The following is a 25,871-nucleotide window of genomic DNA, read 5'->3' on the forward strand; positions in this document are numbered from 1 at the left end:
TCAAAGAGGCCCCACTGTCTGGGGGAAAATTGCACCTGCTCACAGAATCCACATTTGGATCCCTCACATTTCTGAGGGCTCCATCCATCCTGGATGCCCCCACTGTCACCTGAGGAGCCCCTGCTCCTTCTAGCCTAAGTATAATGAACCTGGAGGAAGGGGAGACAGGCAGTCTTTCCCTTTCTTTCTCTTTTTGTCCCCCAGCCTGATTTTCTTTTTTCTTTTTCTCTTTTTTTGTTTTGGAGACAGAGTCTTGATGTGTCGCCCAGGCTGGAGTGCAGTGGGATGATCTCAGCTCACTGCAACCTCCGCCTCCCAGGTTCAAGTGATTCTCCTGCCTCAGCCTCCCAAGTAGCTGGGATTACAGGCACCTGCCACCACACCTGAATATTGTGTTGTATTTTTAGTAGCGATGGGGTTTCACCATGTTGGCCAGGCTGGTCTCAAACTCCTGACCTCCAGTGATCCGCCCTCCCCAGCCTCCCAAAGTGTTAGGATTACAGGCGTGAGCCACTGCGCCTGGCTTCCTGATTTTCTTTAGCTCAGTGGTTCTACACATTCAGTCTGCCTGGGGATATTTTAAAACATGTTTTCCTGGATCTCATCCCTAAAGTTGCTTTTAAATTGGTGGGGGTTGGAATCCCTGAAATTTTGGAAACTCCTCAGATGATTCCAATGTGTGGTGATCGACAGCCATCACCTTAGCTCCTGGCCTGATTTCTTCAGGGCCTTAAGAGGGTGTGGATTTTAGTGGAATGGGCAGGGCCACATTTTATATCCCATCTCTGGATGTCACCTCATAAGGGGCACTGTGACTTTTTTTTTTTTTTTGATATGGAGTCTTGCTCTGTTGCCCAGGCTGAAGTGCAGTGGCACAATCTCGGCTCACTGCAACCAACGCCTCTGAGGTTTAAGTGATTCTTCTGCCTCAGCCTCCCAAGTAGCTGGGACTACAGGCACGTGCCACGACACCTGGCTAATTTTTGTATTTTTAGTAGAGACAGGGTTTCGCCATGTTGGCCAGGCTGGTCTCAAACTCCTGACCTGAAGTGATCCATCTGCCTTGGCCTCCCAAAGTGTTGGGATTACAGGCGTGAGCCACCGCACCAGGCCTTTGGCTTTTTAAATATACTGCACTTCCCGGAGAAGCATCCGCGAAAACCATGAGGCCAGATCAGAACCAGGCTGTGCATTCACCACCTTCATTGAAATATTTACCCTTATGGGATTCTTTTACTTCCTTGCTCAGTCCCCAGCCCTGGGGGCATCACGCTTGAGCCTTGGCACTCAGCGGCTTACTACCGGAGATCCGCTTGTCTGTGGCACTGCTCCAGAAACGAATCCTACTGGACATGCCTTTAGCCTGGCTGACTGCCGGATGCAGAACATTACATGATAATATGGATTGTTGATAATCCGCCTCCCTAATCAAGTCTAATTGCCACTCTAGAACAAAACCCAGAAAAGATGGATGGACTGGTGAATAAGTGGTTATAGTGCCATCTAGTGGCAAAGTGACAACATACACCCTGAGTTTATTATCTCCACCCCTCCACCCGCCCGCACTCATTCCTTAATGAGAATCCAGCGAAAAGATTTCCCTGCGTTATGTAAACTGTATTGTTAGCAATCTCCTCATGAGATTCCCGAGGCTTTAGGTATGAACAGGGCAGATAAATCATCCATTTGCTCATTTACGTTTTAAAAAGATTTTTAAATTGAAATATTATTTGCATATCATGAAATTAACTTTTTAAAAGTGTACAATTCAGGGGTTTTAGTGTATTCACTAAATTGTGCAACCATCATCACTAATTCCAGAACATTTTTGCCACACTAAAAAGAAACTCTCTACCCATTAGAACCATCTTCTATTCCTCCCTCTCCTGCACCCCAGCCCTAGGCAACCACAGATCTACTTTCTACCCCTATTCGCCTCTTCAAGACATTTCATATAAATGAAATCATGCACGATGTGACCTTTCATCTTCTTTCACTTAGCATAATGTTTTCAAGGCTTGTCCGTGTTTCAGCATATAACAGTACTTCCGTTCTTTTTTTTTTTTTTTTTGACAAAATCTCACTCTGTCACCCAGGCTGGAATGCAATGGCGTGATCTCATCTCACTGCAACTTGTGCCTCCTGGGCTCAAGCGATTCTCACGCCTCAGCCTCCTGAGTTGCTAGGATTACAGGCGCCCACCACCATGCCCGGCTAATTTTTGTATTTTTGGTAGAGACGGGGTTTCACCATGTTGGTCAGGCTGGTCTCAAACTCCTGACCTCAGGTGATTCACTCACCTTGGCCTCCCAAAGTGCTGGGAATACAGGCGTGAGCCACTGTGCCTGGCTGCTTGGTTCCTTTTTAAAGACTGCATGATATTTCCTTCCTTCCTTTTTAATGACCCCATACTATTTCCTTGTTTGTATGTACCACATTTTGCTTATCCATTCGTAAGTTAATGGACATTTGGGTTGCTTTGGCTTTTTAGCCATTATGAATAATGCTGCTATGAACTTTTGTGTGCTTATTTAATATTTTTGGTGGGAAAATATATGTAATATAAATTTTACCATTTTAACCTTTTTTTTTTTTTTTTTTTTTTCTTGAGATGGAGTCTTGCTGTGATGCCCAGGCTGGAGTGCAGTGGTATGATCTCGGCTCACTGCAACCTCCACCTCCTGGGTTCAAGTGATTCTCCTGCCTCAGCCTCCTGAGTAGCTGGGATTACAGGCGTGTGCCACCATGCCCAGCTAATTTTTGTATTTTTAGTAGAGACAGGGTTTCACCATGTTGGTCAGGCTGGTCTTGAACTCCTGACCTCATGATCCACCCACCTTGGCCTCCCAAAGTGCTGGGATTACAGGCATGAGCCACTGCACCCGGCGGAAATCTCCTTCCTTTTTAAGGCCAAATGATATTCCCTTGTAGTCTGCACCATATTTTGTTCATCCATTCTTTTATTGATGGACATTTGAGTACTTTCCACTTTTTGGCTATCATGAATAATTGCTTGCTTAATTTTACTAAGCAATCAACTGTCTTTTGCTGTGGGCAAGACAGTTTACATGGCATTTGTTGTCAGGTCAATTACATTTTAGTGAAGAGCATCACTGGTCTGTGATCTCGGTCCAAAGAACGCCCTAAAGTTCATGCTGAAGAGGAAGGACCTCCACAGAGCTGTAGGACAAATGCCAACTAGTTTAGAATTGTGCAGCCTTTTCTAATATGAAACACCAGGAGCTTTAAAACAATACAGTTGAGCCTTGACCAACACTGGTTTGAACTGCACGAGACCACTTATAGGTGGATTTTTTTTTCATTAGATATATTTAAAAACTTGGGGGGATTTACAGCAATCTGAAAAAACTTGCAGATGAACTGCACAGCCTAGAAATAGACAAAAGTTGTGAAAAGGTATCATGAATCCATACAATAGATATGTAGATACATATGCACTTATGTGTCCATTGACTGTTTATGTTATTAGTAAGGCCTCTGGTAAACAGCAGGCTATCTCTAGTTAAGTTTTTGGATTTTCCGCTGCATGGGGGTCTGCGCCCTAACCCCTTAGTTGTTCAAGGTCAACTGTACTGAGAAAGGAGAGGAGAGGATTTTGTTGTTCATTTCCCCACACTGTGACACACTCCACGATTTACACACACACACACACACAAACACACACGCTCTCTCTCGTGATCATCTTTATTTTCCCAGGCAAAAATTGCCACCTGGGGCCACCGTGTGAACATATGCATGGTGCCTCTGGGCGCTGCAGGTTAGAGAACTTCCAGTTGGAGGGAGATGAGGGATTTGGGGGAACCTGGCTTTTCCTTCTGGGCCAATTCCCTCTGGCTCAGGTGATGCTCAGTTCAGTCCTGCTCCTGGCCAGACCTTCCCTGAGGGTCAGTCCCTCAGCACTGCTGCTTGAGCAGCCTCTCCGTAGGAACCACGGCCTGGAATATGCCCGGTGAGGGACTGGAAATGACGAGTTCTCTAAGCACAGCCAAACAAAAGAGGAAGAACTCACGCACAGTCATTCAACAGGAGCAAAGGAAGGAGGTCTTTATGAAGAAAACCGTAGTGTAGCAACGCATGCATATAAGCCTTTTCATGTGTGAACTCATTCAAGCAATATTTGCTACAGCCAAATTCTAGAATAAAAAAGCGTATGACAACCTCTGGGGGGTGATATGAACGCTGGCCTGTGTATTGTTGGAGGAAAGGAAGCCGCCACAGTGTGAATGCATTGCTGCAACATGGTAGGTGCCCATCTAGTTTATTTCGAAGACCACATATTGAGCAATTACTAAGTTCGCAATGTTCTCCCAGGCCGTAGAAGTGAAGATGTGGCTCCTTTCCTCAAGGAGTAGTTTTGTCTAGCATCGCAATATACAACAGCTTGTTCTGTGGCAGGAAAGGTGTTCACCGAGCTGGGAAATGGAATCCATCCCGGCTGACTCATTTCTTTTATTTCCTCTTTTCTTCTCCCAACTTATTTCCTGCCCGGCCCTCATCCACATGGACTTCTCACCACGCAGGAGAGAATCTGGGGTTCTGGGAAGCCTGCGAGGATCTGAAGTACGGAGACCAGTCCAAGGTCAAGGAGAAAGCAGAGGAGATTTACAAGTGAGCATCAGCCAGGGCGCTGGAAAGCCTTCCCCTGGGCCTCCGAGCACCACCCCATTGCGCTTGAGGTGGAGATAGGACGAGAGGACCACAGCCTGGTGACTGGCTGGGGCCTGGTCAGCATCGGTTCACTGTACTTGCCATGCTAGAAATACTTCCCCGCTGCTTTGGGAGGTTTGGGGGTTCCCTGAAGAAAGCCGGGTGGGACACGCAGTGTGAGTCTCCTGTTTCTATGGGAATGTGTCTAGGGGTTAAAAAAGCAAGCTGTCCCGAATTACAGTGCAGAGTGCTCTGTCTTTGACTAAAGCCTTCTTAAGTGTTCTGAGAGTTGTGCGTATGTGTGTGTGTGTGTGTGTGAGAGAGAGAGAGAGAGAGAGAGCAAGAGGGGGGTGAGGGGAGAGAGAGAGAGCAAGAGGGTGGGTGAGGGGAGAGAGAGAGAGAGAGAGAGAGAAGCAGCAACATGAGAAAACCTATTCCTTAGAGATGTGAGGATCACAGGGGAAGGGAGCTCCTCCCACGTGTCTGGGACAGTGAGCGCAGCTTGGGGTACAAACATGGCTGGGCACATCTCATTCCTGACATCACGGCTCTAGCCCCCACTTGTTCCGAGCAGCAATAAGTCTGTCCCTCTCCAGGCCCATCTCTCCTCCAAATTATACAAGAGCCAAGGGTTCCAGGTTAAAAGGGTCAGTCCTGTTTTCAATGGCCAAGTGGAGAAGCAGGGGAAGGTGTGATGAGGCCCCCAAGGTTGCTGAAAGCCACACTCCCCCTCCCCGACGCTCCTCCCCCTGCAGGCCTGGCGGGTGCTCCTGTCCTGCTGTGGTACCATCTCTGTGGGTTCTTTCATCTGCACTGGCTGCAGTGGACATGAGTCCTGGACACCGAGGGCCCAGCATTTTTAGTTCATACTCACATGCTTTGCTGTGTTTCCCAAAGCCCAAGCACCACGCTGGGCTGGAACCAGCCCTTTTGTGGCCACGAGACTGTGGTGCTGAACTTCGGGCAGCAGGCCAAACAGCCCCTTCCTCTGAGGACTTAGCCTCTGGACCCTGGATGTCCTTCCTGCAAATGAACTCAGGTTGCAACACCCCAGTTTCCAGAGAAGCACCCGCAGCATTGAAGAGAAAAGCGTGAGATCTCACTTCTTATACTTAGAGGTTCATGCACTCTCTTGCAAATTTGCCCAGCTCCTCCCACAGGGAGGGGATCCATGCATTGAGAGAAATGGGGGTGCGGGTGTGGTGCAGTGGGGAGGGCTGACGGTCCAGGAAGGTTCCATGACATCCTTCGCAGAACAATGGGTGCCTGACTGCCTTACACACAGTGACACACACACAACTCCCGATTCCGAAAATCTGCTACAGGAAGCCTGCTGCCTCTGCCATTAGTTTGATTCTCCTTCCCCAGGCTTCCTAGTTATGTAAATCTCAGTTTGAATTCCAAAATTTTAAGGTACATCTTAGAAAGGTGGGAAAATATTCATGGGAGTATTTCTAATCCAGCAACGGCTCAGAATTGGAAAGACTGAGAGAGCTCTGCATCCCGGCATCCCAGGTAGAGCCACAGGCTCAGGAAGTGTGGCCAAATTTGGTCTAACTGGGAGCCTTGGCCTGTCTGCCCAGGGGCTCAGACCTCTGGGTTCTGGAACCATGGGCTGCCTCTCACCGCAGCGTGTGAGATTCATTACAAAGCACATCTGGATTGGGAGAGGGAGAGCAGAGACCCCCAGAACACCTGTGTGAAGGTGTCTTAGCTTGGTCCCAGGTCGGCCCTGGAATCCTGGTGTAGAAGGTGTGAAGTTGGAGGCTGAGTTTTTCACCCTCATGGCCAGGGCCTAATCTGACCTGAGCTTACCCCAGCCCCTTCTTGCTCTCTCTCCTGGAGGCTGGAAACATCAAAGTTAAATATTCGCATTCCCAATACTGGATGTTTCTTGCTTCAAGGAAAAATTGCTTGACAGCCTCTTCAAAAGTTCACGCTGTTTAGTATCTCCTAAAAAAAACTGCCACCCTCACCTCGGGGAACCTGAGTCGTGTCAGTCCTTCCCTTCCGAGCAGCTGTGAGCTTTTCATGAACCGACTTGGTTTAGTTACTTTTACTAACATCTCCCTCCCACTCCAGGCTGTTCCTGGCCCCAGGGGCGAGGCGCTGGATCAACATAGACGGCAAGACCATGGACATCACAGTGAAGGGGCTGAAGCACCCCCACCGTTACGTGCTGGACGCCGCACAAACCCATATTTACATGCTCATGAAGAAGGTAGGTGGATCTGTGCTGAGGATACGGGGTCCAGATAGGCCTTCCATCCCTAGGTACCTGGAAAATTCTTTTTTTTTTTTTTTTTTTTTGAGATGGAGTCTTGCTCTGTCGCCTGGGCTGGAGTGCAGTGGCCTGATCTCAGCTCACTGCAAGCTCCGCCTCCCAGGTTTTCGCCATTCTCCTGCCTCAGCCTCCTGTGTAGCTGGGACTACAGGTGCCCGCCACTTCGCCCAGCTAGTTTTTTGTATTTTTTAGTAGAGGCGGGGTTTCACCGTGTTAGCCAGGATGGTCTTGATCTCCTGACCTCGTGATCTGCCCGTCTCGGCCTCCCAAAGTGCTGGGATTACAGGCTTGAGCCACTGCACCCGGCCTTGGAAAATTCTTTAGATATAGGAAAAAGGGAGATGATACGTGGACAGCGCTTTGCCAGTTGTAGGATGCAGCTCGGCTTGGGGGCTCATGTCTGTAATCCCAGCACTGTGGGAAGCTGAGGTGGGAGGATTGCTTGAGCCCAGAAGTTTGAGACCAGCCTGGGCAACACAGTGAGATCCTGTCTCTATATATATTAAAAAAAAAAAAAGAGAGAGAGAGAAAAAAAAAAACCCAGAATTGTCAGCCATCTCTTCCCCCTGTCTATTGGAGTGGACTTGCCTTGAGCCCCTCACTCATGGGCCTAGAGGGACTCCTGTAGAAGCTGTGTGCATCTTTACGGGCCCCACTCTGCAGTAGTACGCAGGTAGGAGTGATGGCATTAGTAATGCTAGCATTATGATAACAGCCTTCATTCATTGAGAGCTTATAAGGTGCAGTTACTGTGCAAAACACAGAACTTTATGCTCAAAGACAACCCACAAGTTAGGCTTTGCTGTTCCAGAATCTAGTGGCTTGGTCAAGGTCTCACCAGAGATGGGGCTGGGATTCATAGCCAGGTCTGCCTGGGTTTCAAGGCCGAGCTCTTAGTTTCTGCTGTAGAGTGATGGCAATTCTCACCACCCTGGCCCTAAGCAAATATTACACATAGAGGCATAGTGTCTAGAAGAGACAAATTTGTGTGTGTGTGGTTGTAGTAAGACCCTGTGAGAATCCAGATAGCCCACTGGATTATTAACAAAGTGTGAATGTGATGGGAATTAAAAAAAAAAATACATGAAGGGGACCTAAGAGAAAAATCAGTCATTTTCTTAAGAAACTAGAATCGGAGGCTCAGAGTTAGCCTTAGAGAAGTTGATTAGTTTGATTCTTCTTTGGTGCCATCCTTGACAAGACTTTCTTTGGGTGCTTCAACTTCTTATTATGGCAATGATTTCTTTAATGGCAAAGTATTTTTATAGGATATAGATTATGTGATATAGGCTATTTGATATAGGTTATGTGATATAGGTTATATGAAATAGATTATGTGATATAGGTTATGGATATTGGTTATGTGATATAGGTTATATGATACAGGCTATGTGATATAGACCATCTGATATAGGTTATATGAGATAGATTATATGATGTAGGTTATATGACATAGGTTATATGATACAGCTTATATGAGATAGATTATGTCATACAGATTATATGATATAGGTTATGTGATATAGGCTGTTTGATATAGGTTATGTGATATAGGCTATATGAGATAGATTATATTATATAGGTTATATGATGTGGGTTATATGCTATAGATTATAATGTGATGTAGGCTATCTGATATAGGTTATGTGATATAGGTTATATGAGATATATTATATAGGTTATGTGATATAGATTGAGAGAGATTATATGATATAGGTTATATGATATAGATTATGTAATGTAGGTTATATGAGATAGATAAGATATAGGCTATATAATACAGATTATGTAATATAGGTTATATGAGAGATTATATGATATAGGTCACATGATGTAGGCTATAATGTGATAAAGGCTCTCTGATATAGGTTATGTGATATCGATTATATGAGATAGATTATATGATATAGGTTATATGATATAGATTATGTAATATAGATTATATGAGATAGATTATATGATATAGGCTATATGATATAGATTATGTAATATAGGTTTTATGAGATAGATTATCTGATATAGGTTACATGATGTAGGTTATATGCTATAGATTGTAATGTGATAGAGGCTATCTGATATAGGTTATATGATATAGGTTATATGAGATACATTATATGATATAGGTTATGTGATATGTTATATGAAATAGATTATGTGATATAGGTTATATGATATAGGTTATGTAATATAGGTTATATGAGATAGATTATATGATATAGATTATGTGATATCAGTTATGTGATATAGATTATATAATATAGGTTGTGTGATACAGGCTATCTGATATAGATTATGTGATATAGGTTATATGATATAGATTATGTAATATAGGTTATATGAGATAGATTAGGTTATGTGATATAGATTATGTGATATCAGCTATGTGATATAGGTTATATAATATAGGTTGTGTGATATAGGCTATCTGATATAGATTATGTGATATAGGTTATATGATATAGATTATATGATGTAGGTTACATGATGTGGGTTATATGAGATCGGTTATATGATGTGGTTTATATGATGCAGGCTATGTGACATAGGCTATTCCATATAGGTTATATGAGATAGATTATATGATATAGGTTATGTGATATAGATTATATGAGCTAGAGTATGTGATATGGTTATGTGAGATAAAGTATATGATATGGTTATGTGATATAGGTTATATGATATAGGTTATATACATAGGTTTGTGTGAATGGTAAATGCTGATTAGCTTTCCTGATTTTTATTTCTTCTAATTTACATTTCTTCTACTTAGTCTTTTATTGTATCATTTTAAAATATTTTTACTTTGTTTTTAAAGCATGTAATAATTTAGAATTGCCACCAAGCCAGATTAGCCATTTTCATCTTTTTTTGAATCAGTGGGGTGTCTCTGTGTTTTTGTTACTAGAAGATTCACAGCAGGGTTTCTTTATTAATAATCCTCTTTAATGTATTTTAAAACGTTTTGGTTCCTAAAAATGTAGCTTTCGGCCGGGCGCGGTGGCTCACGCCTGTAATCCCAGCACTTTGGAAGGCTGAGGCGGGCACACCACGAGGTCAGGAGTTCGAGACCAGCCTGGCCAACATGGTGAAACCCTGTCTGTACTAAAAATACAAAAATTATCTGGGCATGGTGGTGGGCGCCTATAATCCTGCTATTTGGGAGACTGGGGCAGGAGAATCGCTTGAACCTGGGAGGTGGAGGTTGCAGTGAGTTGAGATCTTGCCACTGCACTGCAGCCTGGGTGAAAGAGCGAAACTCTGTCTCAAAAAAAAAAAACATGTAGTTTTCATACAGCCTTTTAGGGGCTGCCCAGGGAGGCCAGCTACTAGCCAGAATGGAGCAGTCAGGTAACTTCAGGAAAGAATGGCATATATGCCCACTGGACTCTCTATATGCCATTACAGCCATGTCCTATGGCGATACACTCAACGTATCCCGGTGGCTCCATGATCCCTATTCCTAGACTCTATTCTAGTTTTACTGCTCCCACTTAGTCTTTAGAATAGTGCCATTTCAATAACTTTTAAAAATATCTCAATCCCTGGTTTGTTGCAGTGGGCTTTGTCCCGTATTGGGTATGACTAGAGTTTTCTGCTGGCTTAAAAGTGACAAGCATTCATGAAGCTTCTCTGAAATTGCCCAGGGTCCCAGTAAACATCCCCATAATTGGACTCTTAAGTGTTGGTTGTTTTTGGTTTTGCTTTGGTATTCTCTTGCCTTTACACCCAAAACACAGGGCAGATAGGGATGTCAGTGGCTTAGTAGTGGGCTCCATACTCCTGGCTGCTCATCTTCCTTGGAAGAAAGTCTTGGAGAGGAGAGGTCGGGTGTCCTCTTGTCTCATGCTGGCTTCACTGAACCACGCCAAGGTGGATCTTCGTGGGTAGGGTTACAGACTGTAGTTCTCAAACTTAAAGGTACAGCAGGATTACCTGGAGACTGTTCAGGTAGTTGTTAATTGTTAATTGTTTAGGTATCCTCATGTGAGCAAATGATGACAGACTATGTCTCAGTACGTGACCAGCTGTCTCACTTGTTTGGCATGTAGCATGCAGCATATGAGAATCAGTGAAACAAATTAAGCAGTTCTGGGTCTAGTGTACTTTTAACTGTAGCAGCTTTTATGCAACTGGGTACATTTACAACATAGGCTGAATCACAGACAACGTTGATAGGATCTGAAGCTGTGAGCTATAAAACATGAGACTGTTCAGGCTCAGGGTGACTCTCCCAGAGTTTCTCATCAGGAGGGCTGGGGCAGGCCTGAGAAGTTACCAGGTGAAATTGATGCTTCTAGGGGGGACCACACTTGAGAACCACTGCTCTCAACACCTCCCCGAACACCTTTCACCCAAGGAGACAAATTCTCATAACTTCTCCGTTCTACTGCCAAGGGAGGCTTGAAAATGGCAAGGGTATTGGTTTGATTTGACCCTTTTTTCCTCTCATAATTACTGTTGTTTTCTTGTTCCCACTAGGATTCTTATGCTCGCTATTTAAAATCTCCGATCTATAAGGAAATGCTGGCCAAAGCTATTGAACCTCAGGAAACCACCAAGAAAAGGCAAGTGGAATTATCTGTAATTGCTGGCTGCCTGCTGTTTAGTTTACAGAGAAGTGAGGGTCTCTTTCAGCCAAATAGCTATTATGGAGATATTTGCTTGATGAAAATATTGGGGATTGGGAAGTATTGCTCAGGGAATGAGTGCCTCATTTGCTTCATAATGCCCTGAAATCACTCTAGCAAGATTTCCTTAGTAATTACCACCAGCGAGTTTTGTTTCCTGAATGCTGGCTTGAAAGAGTTTGGATAATCAGACCAATAATTACCCTTATCACAAATGGAAGCATCTCCTTGGTTTTTAAACTGCTCCATGTTACCTTCAGACTGATGCATGGGAATTAATTAAGCTGCATCCTGGTATTTAAATTGTTCTAAGACCTCAGAGAGAATACCAGACTGCACCCCAAGAGAAAATGCTCAACGGAGGGGAATCGGACAGTAACGGGCCAGGTATTCCTGCTGCCTCCAGGGACCGTGTTTTAGAAGTCCATTAACTCGTTCATTCTCACTTTTCTTATTGGAGATGTGGATCCTCTCATCTGGTAGAGCCACTGGGACAATGGACGAAATAATGTTCTGAGGGGCAGATTGAACTCTTTTTGGGGGTAGTTCAATCTGCAAGGATTGAAGATTCAAAATAGTGATCGAATGGCAGCTTGAACAAAACTGTAAGGCTTTGGAAGAGGTTTTTCCACTGGCAATCATGTGTCCTGTCCCCGCCCCCCATAGTGACTGTTCCCCTGTTTGCCAGGTCAACCCTCACTGGGCTCCTTTCCAGCATCTTCCATCAATTCAAAAGGGGGATGGCTGGACCAGAGCCTTTATCAAAAGAGAGAAACAAAACAAAACAAAACAAAACAACCCAACTTGGTTTCATTCTTGAGGATAATGGCCCTGTTATGAAAAGGAGAGAAAGAAAGTCTTTGTGGTGCTATTCTTCTGGGTTTGCCAAGTAAGGAAGGGAGTTCAGTGTCCCTGGGGACTTAAAAGCTTCTACTTTAAGCCAGAAGAAAGGCCCGTAATAGCTCCAGAAGTTCTGCCAGAAAGTAATGAGGGGAAAGAAGAGGAGTCTCATACCTCTCTCTCCAGATATTTTAGAAGTTGGGGCAGATGTGAGAATTCTCACTATTGTGAGTGAGAATTACATGTGGATGCATTTGTAAAGTGTGAAGCCTGGTCTGTGTCCATGCCAGGACTGCAGTGGGTATGAATTTTGTTCCATGATCCCAGGTATAAGACAATGTATTCAAACTTAATTTTTCCATGACAAGTTGCACCTAGCCTTCCCCTTGGCAGGGCTGGTGAGAGATCCAATGTCAGTATCAGGCTTTATGTCCTGGTAGGGGAGCCCTTCTTCTCCCTAAGATAGATGTAAGAGTTCAAGGGGCTTATGTAGTCTAGAAATCTGGAGTAGGTTGCAGGTCTTTGTCTATCATTGCCGCTGAAGTGCTGGGCTCCAAGCTTGCGTGGGCCCTCAAAGACAGGTGGCTCCGCTGCTCACTGTCCGTTATATCACTTGGATACCTTGAACTTTGTCCTGACTCCTAAGGCCATGGCAGGGAGAGTTTGGTTCCAGGAATCCATGCTTGGCTTTGAAGAAGGTTCTGGCACATGTCAAGATATTGTACCTGAGCAGGGTACCACCAGCCCACCAGCCCTCTTTAGGCCTCATCCCTCTTTCTCTGTTCATTGGGGCCTAGCTATCTGGGATAGTCCAGCTCTTTCCTTCCTTCCCAGAACCATAGCTTTTGGAAACAAATGCTCCAGCCAGGCACAGTGACTAACGCTTGTAATCCCAGCACTTTGGGAAGCTGAGGCAGATGGATCAGTTGAGGTCAGGAGTTTGAGACCAGCCTGGCCAATGTGGTGAAACCCTGTCTCTACTAAAAATACAAAAATTAGCCGGTGTGGTGGCACATGCCTGTAGTCCCGGCTACTTGGGAGTCTGAAGCATGAGAATGGCTTGAACCTGGGAGATGGAGGTTGCAGTGAGCCGAAGTCGTGCCACTGCACTCCAGCCTGGGTGATAGAGTGAGACTCTGTCCCCTGTGCCCACCCCGCTACCCCGACCCCCAAAAAAGAAAAGGAAACAAATAAATGCTCCAACTATCTCCAGTACCCAAACCTTCATTACTCACTTCTTTCATGAAGATGTTACAAGAAGTTAAGAAAACAAATTGGTTTCTAAATCTTGTAGAAGTTCAATGCAACTTCGCCAACCAAAGGGTCTTCCTTGTGCCTGACCTAAAATCTAATGGCAGTTGGTACTCCCTCTGGTCTTATCCTCCAAGTGGGGTGAATGGAGGCAAGGTTGGATCCCACTGGAGGTTCACTGGGAAAAGGAGAGAACAAAATCTAGATTTTGGACCTTCCAGCCCCAGCTCCCTCCAAGTGTGAGAGTGTCAGTGTTGGGCAAGCTGTGTCATTTTCCTCCAACCACCAATCTGTCCTTCCTTCCAGCTCCACCCTCCCTTTTATGCGGCGTCACCTGCGATCCAGCCCAAGCCCTGTCATCCTGAGGCAGCTGGAAGAGGAAGCCAAGGCCCGAGAAGCAGCCAACACCGTGGACATCACCCAGGTCATGAGCAAGCTGGACCGGAGGAGCCAACTCCAAAAAGAGGGGCCTCCTAAATAAATCTGTGATTCCTGGGGGTGGGGGCATGCACGTGGGAGAGGCAAATGAAGAAGGGTAGGGTGAGAGTCTAGAAGGTTCCATTCCCCATTTATGGAGGTCATCAGGTTCATCCCATACTCCTCTAACTTTCTTCATGGGGGACTTCCTAATACCACAGCAACCAGAGCTTGTTCTCCCAAGCCCACTCATCAGGGGACAGGGTGGGCGAAGATGGTGGGTGGGAGAGGGGATCACCTGACTCAATTGCTGTGTGGCTGCCTAGTATACCTTAGGGAGTTCTTAGGGGAACCGAGAACTCTCACAGTGAGAGCCAGGGGGAAAAAGCTCTCTCAGTGAGAGCCACAGGGAAACGGGGTACACAAAGCTCTCTCTCAGTGACAGCTTTGCTTTGGAAAATTAAAGAGAAGGCCTCTCCCCACCCCCAAGGCCTAGTGTTTTTCAGGGAGATTTGTTTAAAATAGCTTTATGAAGCTCCTCATCCTATCTCTCTAATTTAGACTACTGTTTCCAAATGAGTCTGAGATCCCGCCAAGGGGCTAGTTGCAGGGAAGTACTTTCTCTGAACTCCCCTGCTTTGCCTGCCTGGAAAGGCCCTGCTGAGACATTTCTCCTGTGGAGTTTGTTCTTAGTCATAATTACTGGAGGGTTGACCGGCTCTCTTCTTCCCATCTCCCCATCCGCTTGTCCGTGCTGGGGAAACAAGTGGCTTTCGGGAATGAAGGACTCCAATGGCCCTCTGAGGAGCATCTTTTTGGCTAAAGAACAAAGGCATTGATGTCTTCATTCATAGGAAGAGGATGGTAGACATCAAGATGAGTGAGGATCAAAGATGATACTATCTAGGACATTTTCTAGATGTCAATGCTTCCCTGTTCTGTAGGTGTAGACGAGGTCAGCCCTGTAGTCAGGACTGGGGGAGAGGATAGTTCTAACTGCCCTTGGGAGGTTTAGAAGGTCATTCTCGAAGTTAAGCTCACTCCTTACACTTGTGCAAGAATGCAACAGACATAGAACACAGAGGTGAGCAACACACCAGCCTGACCAAGTAGGAATACTCACTCATTCAGCACATCTATTGAGCACCTACTATGTGCAAACATCGGTGAATGAAACAGACATGGTTCTCTCTCATGGAGCTTCTGGTCTAGGACTGAGACACAATAATTAAACAAACTATTAGGTAGCTATTGCTGTGTGACCATCAACCAGAAAAATAGAGCAACATACAGCAAGTGTTTATTGTTCATACATGTGGGGTCATCTGTGTGGCTCTGTGGATCTTGGCTGGGTTCACTCATCTGTCTGGGGGTGTCGCAGTGGCCTAGGCTGAACTGAGTGTGATTAGTTTTCTCTGCTTCATGTACCTCTCATCTCCCAGCAGTCTCGCCTAGGCAGAATCCCATGCTGAGGACTGAATTGCAAGGGAGCAAGTAGAAACACACAAGGCTTCACATAGTCTCTTCTACTTTATTTTATTGGCCAAAGCAAGTCATAAAGCCAACCTAGATTCGAGGGAAAAGGGAATAGACTATGTCTCTTTAGTGAGAAAAATTTCAAAGTCTCATGGCGAAAGATGGATGACATTTCAAAGTCTTACCGCAAAAGACAGGGAAAGGTGAAGAATGAGGGCCATTGTTGTAATTAACAACACAAATGCCTGCCCAAGGTATTATAAAGGAAATTAATGTGGTACTGGGATAGGGAAAATGGGATGTGTGTAGACTATGCCCCTGCCAGGTGGTGACAGAGAAGCAGGGAATGAGAAAGAGTTGGCCGTAAGAGCACGTGGGCCAGGCAAGCAGAATGTTCTGGGGAGAGGGGGCTGTGTGGGCAAAGGCTCAGAGCAGGGAAGTGGCTCCAAGTGAACCGAAAGGCCAGGTGAGTGAAGCCTGCTGGGTGAGGCAGAAATGGTGCAAGACGAGTTTACAGAGTGGGCAGGGGCCAGATCGTTGATGACCTTCAAGGCTGTTCGAAGGAGTCTATGGTCACCGGTTTCACGTTAGCAAAATGGTTCTAGCCCAGAAGAGGGGCGCTTATGCTTTCCATTTGCACTGGTTGCAGACCAGTTTCCATGCTGAAAGCGCACGGAGGGATATGCTTTGCTCATCTCTCTTCTGGAGAATCTTGGAGTCTTCCCGCTCTGGAAGGTACCCCAAGTAGAAATCTAAACCATTGTAAACTGGGTGACACGAGCGGAGGGACTGTATTTATCTCATTCATTAATTGGAGCCTGATTCCTGACACCCAGCGGGTTCTGCACCAACATGAATGACATGAGTGGATGAATGAATGAATGAATGAATGAATGAATGAATGAAAAGAGCTCTGGATTTGGAGAAAGGCTCCTGGTTCCCGCTCCTGGCTCTTGCACTAGTCATATAGCCTTAGACAAGTCACTTAACCTCTCTACGTCCTTATTTGTGAAATGAGGGATCGGGACCAGCTCTAAACTTCTCAAAGCAGACTTTGTGAATTCTGACTGGGAACCCGGGCTGGGGCATCCAGTTTACTTGAAGATTTGGAATGGGACAAAAATTAGGTAATTTCAAAAAGTTTCACGTTAAAATAATCGTGAATATATTATGAAGTAGAATGCAAAATGTACATGAATTTTTAAAGATACAATTTGAGACATCAAAGGCATTTTGTGCTTGGCTGTGGCAGGCTCAGGCTCTGCCCTCCAACTTCTGGGGGAACGTGTTTTCGGGCTCTCCTGCTGTGTGGCCTACTTTTATGGGAATGTTTGAGAAGCATGAAACCAGAGAATATTTGCTGGTCCTTTTGGTCACTCCATATGAGCTGAGATGACATACCCAGCAGCGTGGTAGTGAGGGTAGTGGTGAGGGCATCACAGGCATTGTGGCTTCTACAGGGCACAGACCGTGTCTTGTTCATCTTTGACTCCGGTATCCCCTGTCTCACTCACCACAGGTTTGTGCTCCAGTCTCTCTCATTCTCCCACAGGCTACTGTGTGCTCTGTGTCAGGCTCCTACGGGGACTCTTTGTGTATTGATGGAAGCCTGCTCAAGTTGAGACACACAGGATCTCACAATCTAATGAGAGACACAGCAGGTAAACAAAGCAGATGAGCATTCTTTATTAAATGAATGAGGACGTGAGCGTCTCAACACTGTCTGTCTAGAGGAAGGAATATGAATGGCTTCATGGCTAAATGGCAGCATTTATGCTTCATAGATGTATTCTATTTATTTATTTTTTTGTTTGTTTGAGACCGGTTCTTGCTCTGTTGCCCAGGCTGGAGTGCAGTGGTGCAATCATGGCTCACTGCAGCCTTGACCTCCCAGGCTCTAGCAATTCTCCCATCTCAGCTTCCCATGTAGCTGGGACTATAGGTGTGTGCCACTAGGCTTGGCTAATTTTTTGTATTTTTTGTACAGATGGGGTTTTGCCATGTTGACCGGGCTGGTCTTGATTTCCTGGGCTCAAGTGATGCGCCCACCTCAGCCTCCCAAAGTGCTGGGATTACAGGCATGAACCACTGCACCTGCCCCATAGATATATTTTAAGGACCTTTTTTGTGTAAGAATCTGTGGTGGGTGCTATGGTGGATACAAAAATGAACAAAATGGTCTGTGCCCTCAAGGGGCTGACAAGATGCATGGATGCAAATGGCTGTAGCCAGAAGCAGGACGCAGTCGAGACCCGATGATGATCAAGGATGATGATTGTTGATTGAGAGAGACCACACGCCGGAGGAACCCAGAGGTGGGAGAGAATTGTTTGGCTGCGGGATGATGATAAGGTTTTTGGAGGAGGCATGCTTGAGGTGGGTCTCGAAGGAGAGTAGGGTGTCATCAGATAGCGACTGGGGAGTGGGCACTGCAGGGCGTGTGGGCAGAGGCCAGGCAGGGCTACTGCTGGCCTCTAGGGAGCTTACCGGGTCAGGCAAAGGTGCTCCCTCCAAGCAGGTGTCCTTATAATACCTGGCTGAATTTCAGTCCCACCTTGCCCCTCAGCCAGGTGCCCCTGAGCAGCACACAGCTTGCATAACCATTTGGTGGCCCTGAGCACAGGGTCCAGGAAGCAAAGCTGGGAGGGTGCTGGATTGAAGATGTGTCATGGAAGGCTGGCACGTGGACTCTTTACTGCAGTCTCATAAGTGTCATTCCCCACCCACCCCTGGCTGGTTTAGATGCCCCTTCTCTGGCTCTCCTTCCTTTCTGCTCACGCCTCTGTCTGTGAATGCTGCACCGTATCGAAACAATTGTTTATGTGTCTTTTTCTCTCACTGGACTGTAAAACTCCTTAAAAAGGAGAGACAGTGTCTTGTGGGGTTTTGTGTCCTCAGGGCTAGACACAGCATGGGCTTACAGTTGGTATGCCGGATGTTTGAAGAGCTTCAGCACACTGGAAATCAGGAGCTGAGGAGTGAAGATGAATTAAGAAGTGGTTGCTCTGGTCTCCATCAAGAGGAAGGCGTGGATTAGGAGGGTGGTGATGGGTTCAGAGGAAAGAGGAGAGATGCTGGAGGCAGGTGGATAGGACCTGATTGAAATGGGGTGATGTGGGGGAAGAAATTAAAGAAGACCCAGAGATTTTGATCCTCCTAAGATAAGGGTGATGTTAAGAAAGGTATTGATTATGAAAGAGGACTGGATTTTGTGTTAGCAGTTGGGGAGGGACCAGGGAGGTTTGGAGTCCCAGATGAAAATATATACACTATTCATGTAATAAACATTTACAGACTTTTTTCTTCCTTCCTTCCTTTTCTTTGAGACAGAGTCTCAGGCTGGAGTGCAGTGGCACCATCCTGGCTGACTACAACTCAGCCTCCCAAGTTCAAGTCATTCCCCTGCCTCAGCCTCCCCAGTAGCTGGGATTATAGGTGCCCACCACCACACCCGGCTAATTTTTGTATTTTCAGTAGAGACAGGGTTTCACCATGTTGGCCAGGCTGGTCTCGAACACCTGACCTCAAGTGATCTGCTGGCCTCAGCCTCCCAAAGTGCTGGGATTACAGGTGTGAGCCACTGCGCCTGGCCGTGGAGCTCTTATGTACCAGACACTGGGAGCCTGCAAAGCCCCTCAAGGAGTTCCAGACTAGGAAAGAGATAGACAACACTGTACAACTCACTGACACAGAGGATATCAGGACTCCTAGCGGAGCAAGCAGAGCAGGAGGGGAATGTCAAGGAGGAAGTGATTGATCCTATCTGGAGGCATCGGGGAAACTGGACCTCAAAGATTGAGTAGAATTTTCCAAGTGGAAGGCAGAGAGCTGTGGTTAATTATAGTTCCCCCTTCTTCCAGAAGGGATTTGAGGCAGCTTAGAATACTATAATACCATATGATAGAATGTCTAAAATGATAGATTGAAAACCAGTTTTAAAAAGTAGTTTGTACACAGTGAACCTTGGATGACTGGGTTATCAAAACTGAATGTTACTTTTTTTTTTGGCATGAAATTTTGCTCTGAAATTCCTGACAACAACCAAGCAAACAGAGAGACAGATTGGTTTTAGAATTTTACTGTGTCGGGCCAGGCGCGGTGGCTCACGCCTGTAATCCCATCACTTTGGGAGGCCAAGGTGGGTGGGTCACGAAGTCAGGAGATCGAGGCCATCCTGGCTAACACAGTGAAACCCTGTCTCTACTAAAAATACAAAAATTAGCCAGGCGTGGTGGCGGGCCCCTGTAGTCCCAGCTACTCAGGCGGCTGAGACAGGAGAATTGCTTGAACCCGGGAGGCGGAAGTTGCAGTGAGCCAAGATCGCACCACTGCACTCCAGCCTGGGCGACAATTTTACTGTGTCATGAAATCAAGCATTCAAGTCCTTCTTTACCTGGATCCTCCCCTTACTCCTAAGTCCCAACACGAAGTTGAAAATGTGCTTCTGGAGAGAGAGATTTCTAATCCGTTCCTGTTCTAGGCATAACAGATGCAGAACTGAGTAAGATCATCAAGTCTTATTTCATGAAGTTTGCATTTTAGCTGGGGGTGCGGGGACAGGCAGTAGATCATACATAAGTGCTCTAAAGGAAAGCAAAGTAGGTTCGAGTAACTCTGAATTAAGGAAGGGGAGTAATTTTAGATGGGTTTCTTGACCCAGAAGTAACTGTGGAAGATGTGATAGCGGGTGGAACCTGAGGGCCAGAGAGTGGATGGAGAGAGAAAAGAAGGCTAAGAGGGAAGCTTGGATGAGGCCACATTTTAAAGGTGTAAGAGGAGAGAGAAGAGTTAAGAACGGAGTGGCAGAGCTATTAGGATGCCTCCCTGAGAAGATGTGTGGGGGATATGGGTGGGTGGCTAGCAACGTTGAGCAGAGACAGTTAGTGCCGACTGGATAGTCCCTGGGCACACTTTCACTTCCCAGCGCCCTGCAGTTAGCTGGGGCCATGTGTCTAGTTGTGGCCAATAGACATGGGCTCTGCTGAGGTGGATCAGAGCCTGGGGCTCCACCTCCATCTCATCCCCTGCTGTGGACCTGGGATTCTACATCATCTTCTGCACAGCACAGATGCAGGAGTCCCTCTTGGGCCACGCAGGACTTTATGTGAACAAAAAACCAGACTTTTATTACAAGAAGTCACGGAGAGATTGGAGTTGCTGTAGCATAGCCCATCCTGTCCTGCCGAATCAAGAAGTTGAGCATGTCGAGGACCAGCAGAGCCTACTGGATTTAGCAGTTAGGAAATCATTGGGGATTTCGAGTGGGTGATTTCAGCAGAATAGTGAGGGAAGAAGTCACTTTTATGGGAATAAAGGAGAAGATGTTGGAAGTAAGGAGAGTGGGCTGTGTGTGTAGATTACCATTTCAAGAAGTCTGGGAGGAAGGCGAGAGGTATGGTGGTAACTTAGATGATGGAGGGTTGAGAGGAGGCATTTTCAAAGGACAGCGTGAGGTGGGGGTGTTTACACAATAAGGGGATGATCCTGGGGAGGTGGGGAGGTAAAATAAAGAATAATTGATAAGAGAAAGTCTGGAAAAAACTGGAGGGATGCGACCAAAGTCCAGATTGGTCTGGGAGAGGAATAGTTTACTCTCTGATGTTGCAACTCAGAGAGATTTGGAAGTGGAAGGGAAGGAAGCTGAAGGCTAAGTTAATGTAAGATCAATTTTAATGATTAAGGAACATTTGAGGCATTTGCTGAAAGCATTGCAGGAGGAGGGCAGTGTGGCCACAGAAGCAAGGCCATGTGACTGCAGGAGAAGTGCTTGACAATCACTGCAAGGCAGTGATGATGGATGTTGAACCAAACAATTGAGTAGGTAGTTGTCAAGCTATGAGAGGGAAGAAGTGTCTATCTCCTTATATGGAACTTTCTGTATGTTTGAAGGTGGCAGAGAGAAAGATGTACATTCCGTGATACTCCTTGGTCAGCCAAGCAGCCATTCAGGAAACCTTTGGAATTTCCAGCAGCTTTGTCAATGGGAAATGCTGTGGGATGGCCATGGGAAGGAGGGAGGGGTTGTCTTCCAGTAATCACTGACTGCTTTCCACGCAGAACTTTAAGAAACCCGCTTGCTATCAGCTTCCAGTCAGAACAGCACTTGTAAAGGGTTGATCCTTAAACATCACTGAGTGAACACATCTCTGTCTTGTGGTTCCAGGAATTTTAATCCTTGAAGCTAGATGGTATGAGAACAGTTTTTTTTTTCTGAAGCCAGGCTTGAATGGGTAGGAGAAGGAATGTGGACTTTGGGGTTAGGCAGACATAGTTTTGATATTTTAGCTGGGTGACTTTGACCTTCAATCTGTCTGAAGTTGTAATTTCTCTTAGAAGGTTATTCATAGTAGAGAGTGTCTGGCATAGGGTGGATGCTCAGAAATAGCTCTCTGTCTCTCCTCCCTCCCCCTTTCTTTCTGCCCTCTTCTTTCACTCTCTTTCTTGCTCACTGTCTTGCTTCTTGTAATCTGCCAAGGCTGGGATCCAGAGTTCTAGCTTCTGTGAATATAGAGGTCAGGCTCTGATACCAGTTTTCCTCTATCTGTTATGAACACTCAACATTCAACAGAGACATTCAGCACCTGTTACGTGCCCAGCATCCTGCTAGGTGCTGGGGATCACCAGTGAGCAAGAGAGACACCCTTGGGGCATTTGCTGTTCAACAGAAAAGACAATTAAACCAAATGGTGTGATATTATAAGGAAGCCACCTAATGTTTTGGGAGTGGTTGGCAAGGACTGCTAGCCTGATGAGGGCGGTGGAGACTTGGGGAGATCAGCAGAAGCTAAAGCAGAGGGGCTGTGGGCAGGGCAATTCACTGGTGATCAGGACCAACGGCCAACCAGGACCGTCCATCCTGGAAAGCTCTATGCAGCTCCTAGGGACTCAGGGCTGTGTGCATTTGTGTGACTTCGCCATGATCTCAACTCTAAGTATCAGCTCTTTTCCACTCTTACAGCTGCCTCTCCCCAATTTCAGTGTATGCCAGTGCTCTGCTCTCCAACCCCGGAGTCCACCAGGCAATTCTCATGTTTGGTAATGAAGGGACTGAAGGTTCTGAGGGCTTGCAAGAGCATCTGTGGCTGCTGCTATTTTTCCAGCAGGTGGCAGCTTCTCTTGCTAACATTTAAACTATGTGTCCCACAGGGCCCACTGAAATTCCAAATAGCATAAAAAAAACATTTATTTGGACAATATTAATAATATATTTAAATCATTATGAAAATCTCTATTATGCCATGTCCTTAGACATATTTTAATTTCTTAATGTTATATTTTAAACAACTTAACAAACCCCTGTATCCACGGGGTGTATAGCTTGTGCTAGGATATAAGTTATTCTGTAAGTACAAGGATTTCCTTTATAGAATTCCATTTTCTAACTTGACTTTTAGTGAAAACACTGATTTCATTGTGAATATTAAGTAAAAATGTAAGGGCCAGGGACAAAATATGAGTAAAGACCTAGGACCATGCCTGGCCTATTATAAGCACTCAATGAACACTAGCTGCTATCATCATCATCACCACCATCATCATCATCACCACCATCATCATTGTCACCACCTTCATCACCATTACTATCACCATTACCGCCATCACCATCACTATCACCATCATCATTCATCATCACCATTGTACCATCATCATCATCATGATCATCACCATCAACACGACCCCCACTACCATCATCACCATCACCGCCATATCATTATTATTATCATCACTGCCATCCTCACCATCACCATCACCATCACCATTAATACACCATCATCATCACCATCACCTAGTCTTAGAGTAAGCCTGTGCTTTCTTCCAGCTGTTGGTGTTGTCCAATATAGCAACTCATTATTCTTTATTTAAGGCATTTCCTGAGAGATATTTAAAACGTTATCATCTCAAACCATCTATCTTCTCTGTTCTTTGAGAATTTTGCAGTGCAGTCCCCGAGCTCTCCAGGAAACGTTAGGATATATTTGAGGGGAGAAGGGCGAGAAGTTGATGTCAGGTCCTCTGTCTGCAGCTTCTAGGAGAGGACTGACCAGCAACAGTGTAGCGACTGGTCAGTCCTGTAGTCTGGAGTTTCATGGCTGAAGTAAGGGTGATTGCTAACTGAGAAGGTCTTGTGCTAGACAGTGTCAAATGGGATGACCAGTATGGGGTCATGCCATGTGTTCACCCATGGCAGACTTTTCCCCATGGGGCTAACTTTGCACATTTGCTTGGGGATGGTGGGGAAGGGGAGAGTGGGAAGGCACTGGAAGAGGGGACTTTGCACACTGCATGCTGCACCTAAATGTGGCCCTCTGCTCACCTTCCTGCTCCCAGGAAGTGGGAGTTCAGGTGGCCCCAAGGTCTCCTTCAAATTCTCAACCACTTTCTAAGGATAGAAAATGAATTGCATCTCTGTGCACTACCTGCTTTGCCATTCATTAAAATGCCTATGATTGTGTTCTCCTGTTTCATTTCATGCTCCTTTACTCCCTTCTCTTGGTTCTCTTGCACAATAAAACAGCAGCATGAAACAAAAGAATGCCAAGCTCTCCTTCACTGCGTCTCTGTGGTGTCACATTTCTTTGCCATGTGTCATGCATGCCACTGCTTTGCTGCCTCACACCAATGGTAGGTGGGGCATGGGCTGGAGGGGCTGGGTCTCCAAGCAGAGCCCCCGGTCTCCATGGGAGGGACCAAGGTAGGGAATTGTGAGAGCGGATGGAAAAGACATCTGCTTAGATTGTCCAGGACCAATAAGGCTAATGGTCATTTGCCCAGAAGAAAGGACCATCTCAGGCCAGGTAAGTGGCCATCTTCCTCACCTGTCCGTCATTCATCCCAGCAAAGAGAAGGTGCTAGGGGAGGAGTGGAGCCAGAGAAGGACAGAGAGAGGTAGGAGGGTGGGAGGAGGGCACAGAGTTGGGGGAGGGCATATGGAGAGGCTGGTCTGGTCACAAATTATGATTTTTGTCAAGTTGCATCATATCCATGAGCCTCAGTTGTCTTATCTGTATAGCGGGATGATAGAAGTTTATCACAAATTCTGAGGAAGTGGAATGGAGGTTAATTCTGTATCTCTCTTGACAAAGCCGAGTTCCTAGATTTGTTATTTTTCTATGGCAATATGAATCAGTAAGGAAGGCAAGACCCTTTGAGTCACACAGACCTGACCTCAGGTTCTCATTTAGTCACTGCTTCGGTTTTCTATTGCTGCATAGCAATGACCGCAAGCACCAGCCAGGTATGAGCTCAGTTTTCCAGGAGACATTTGGCTGATGTCTTGTTCAAGGGGCTGTAAGGAAATTCCATAAACTGGGGAACTTACCAGCAACAAACACTTCCCATGGTTCTGAAGGTTGGGGTGTCCACGAAGGAGGCCCTGAGAGGTTCGGGGTCTGGTGGAGTCGCACTTTGTGGTTCATAGATGGTCTCTTTGCCGTGTCCTCCAATGGTGGAAGGGTCAAGCTAGTGCCCTGGGGCCTATTTCGTAAGGGTACTGATCCTCTTCACAAGGGCTCTGCCCTCATGACGAATCATTTCCCAGAGACCCCACTTCCTAACACCATCACCTGCAAGGGGAAGGACTTCAATATATACATTTTGTGGAGGACACAAATCTTAGACAGCACAGCTGGGCTCTCGGCTCAGGGTCTCACACTCAAGGTGTCAGCCAGGCTGACGGGGTTCTCATCTGGATGCTCCTGAGAAGAATCTGCCTCCAAGCTCACTTGGGTTGCTGGCAGGATTCAGTGCCTCGTTTAAGACTCAGGTCCCTGTCTTCTTGCTGGCCGTCAGCTGGGAGCTGCTCTCAGCAGCTGGGGGCCACCTGCCTTCCTTAACCAGCTCCCCCTCCATCTTCTTCGCCAACCATGGAGACCTTCTTCACAACTGAATCCTTGCCAAGCTTCCAATCTCTCCGCCTTCTGCCTCTGGCCTCTAGAGTCAGATGGTAAGGGCTCCTGTGACAGCTGGAGCTCACCCAGACACTCCCCCTTTTTAAAAGTCAGCTATGCCTTATCACACAGCCTGACTGGGAGTGACTGCCCCATCACATCTATGGTTCACGTGCACAATCAGGGACAGGGGTGGGAATCCTACATGCCACAGTCACTGTGATTCTACATGCCACAGTCACTGACTAGTCATGAGAGCTGGGAAATGGTAAGAACCCCTGTGGGCCTCAATGTTCTGTTCTCTAAAATGGGGTGGTTACAGATAAGCCAAGTACCTAGCAGGTAGTAGATACTTGACAGATCTAAGAGCCACACTTTTCCACCTAAGAATTGTCTCCCAAGCCCCTAATCAAGGCCCAG

At 46.1% G+C, this 25,871-nt stretch overlaps 1 protein-coding gene across 2 annotated transcripts in view; it reads left to right on the plus strand.

Annotated features, from left to right (window-relative positions):
• The window catches only part of RGS9 (regulator of G protein signaling 9), a 91,603-nt gene that overhangs the window by 60,677 nt on the left and 5,055 nt on the right, over window positions 1-25,871 (plus strand). For both annotated transcript variants that reach the window (XM_025362119.1, XM_025362120.1), the window contains exons 14-17: window positions 4,542-4,629; window positions 6,751-6,889; window positions 11,432-11,517; window positions 13,978-14,095. In XM_025362119.1, coding sequence (XP_025217904.1) covers window positions 4,542-4,629; window positions 6,751-6,889; window positions 11,432-11,517; window positions 13,978-14,095 — 431 coding nt within the window. The remainder of the gene's footprint in view (window positions 1-4,541; window positions 4,630-6,750; window positions 6,890-11,431; window positions 11,518-13,977; window positions 14,096-25,871) is intronic.

The sequence above is a fragment of the Theropithecus gelada genome, chromosome 16 (genome assembly GCF_003255815.1).
Source record: "Theropithecus gelada isolate Dixy chromosome 16, Tgel_1.0, whole genome shotgun sequence".
Taxonomy (NCBI): Eukaryota; Metazoa; Chordata; class Mammalia; order Primates; family Cercopithecidae; genus Theropithecus; species Theropithecus gelada.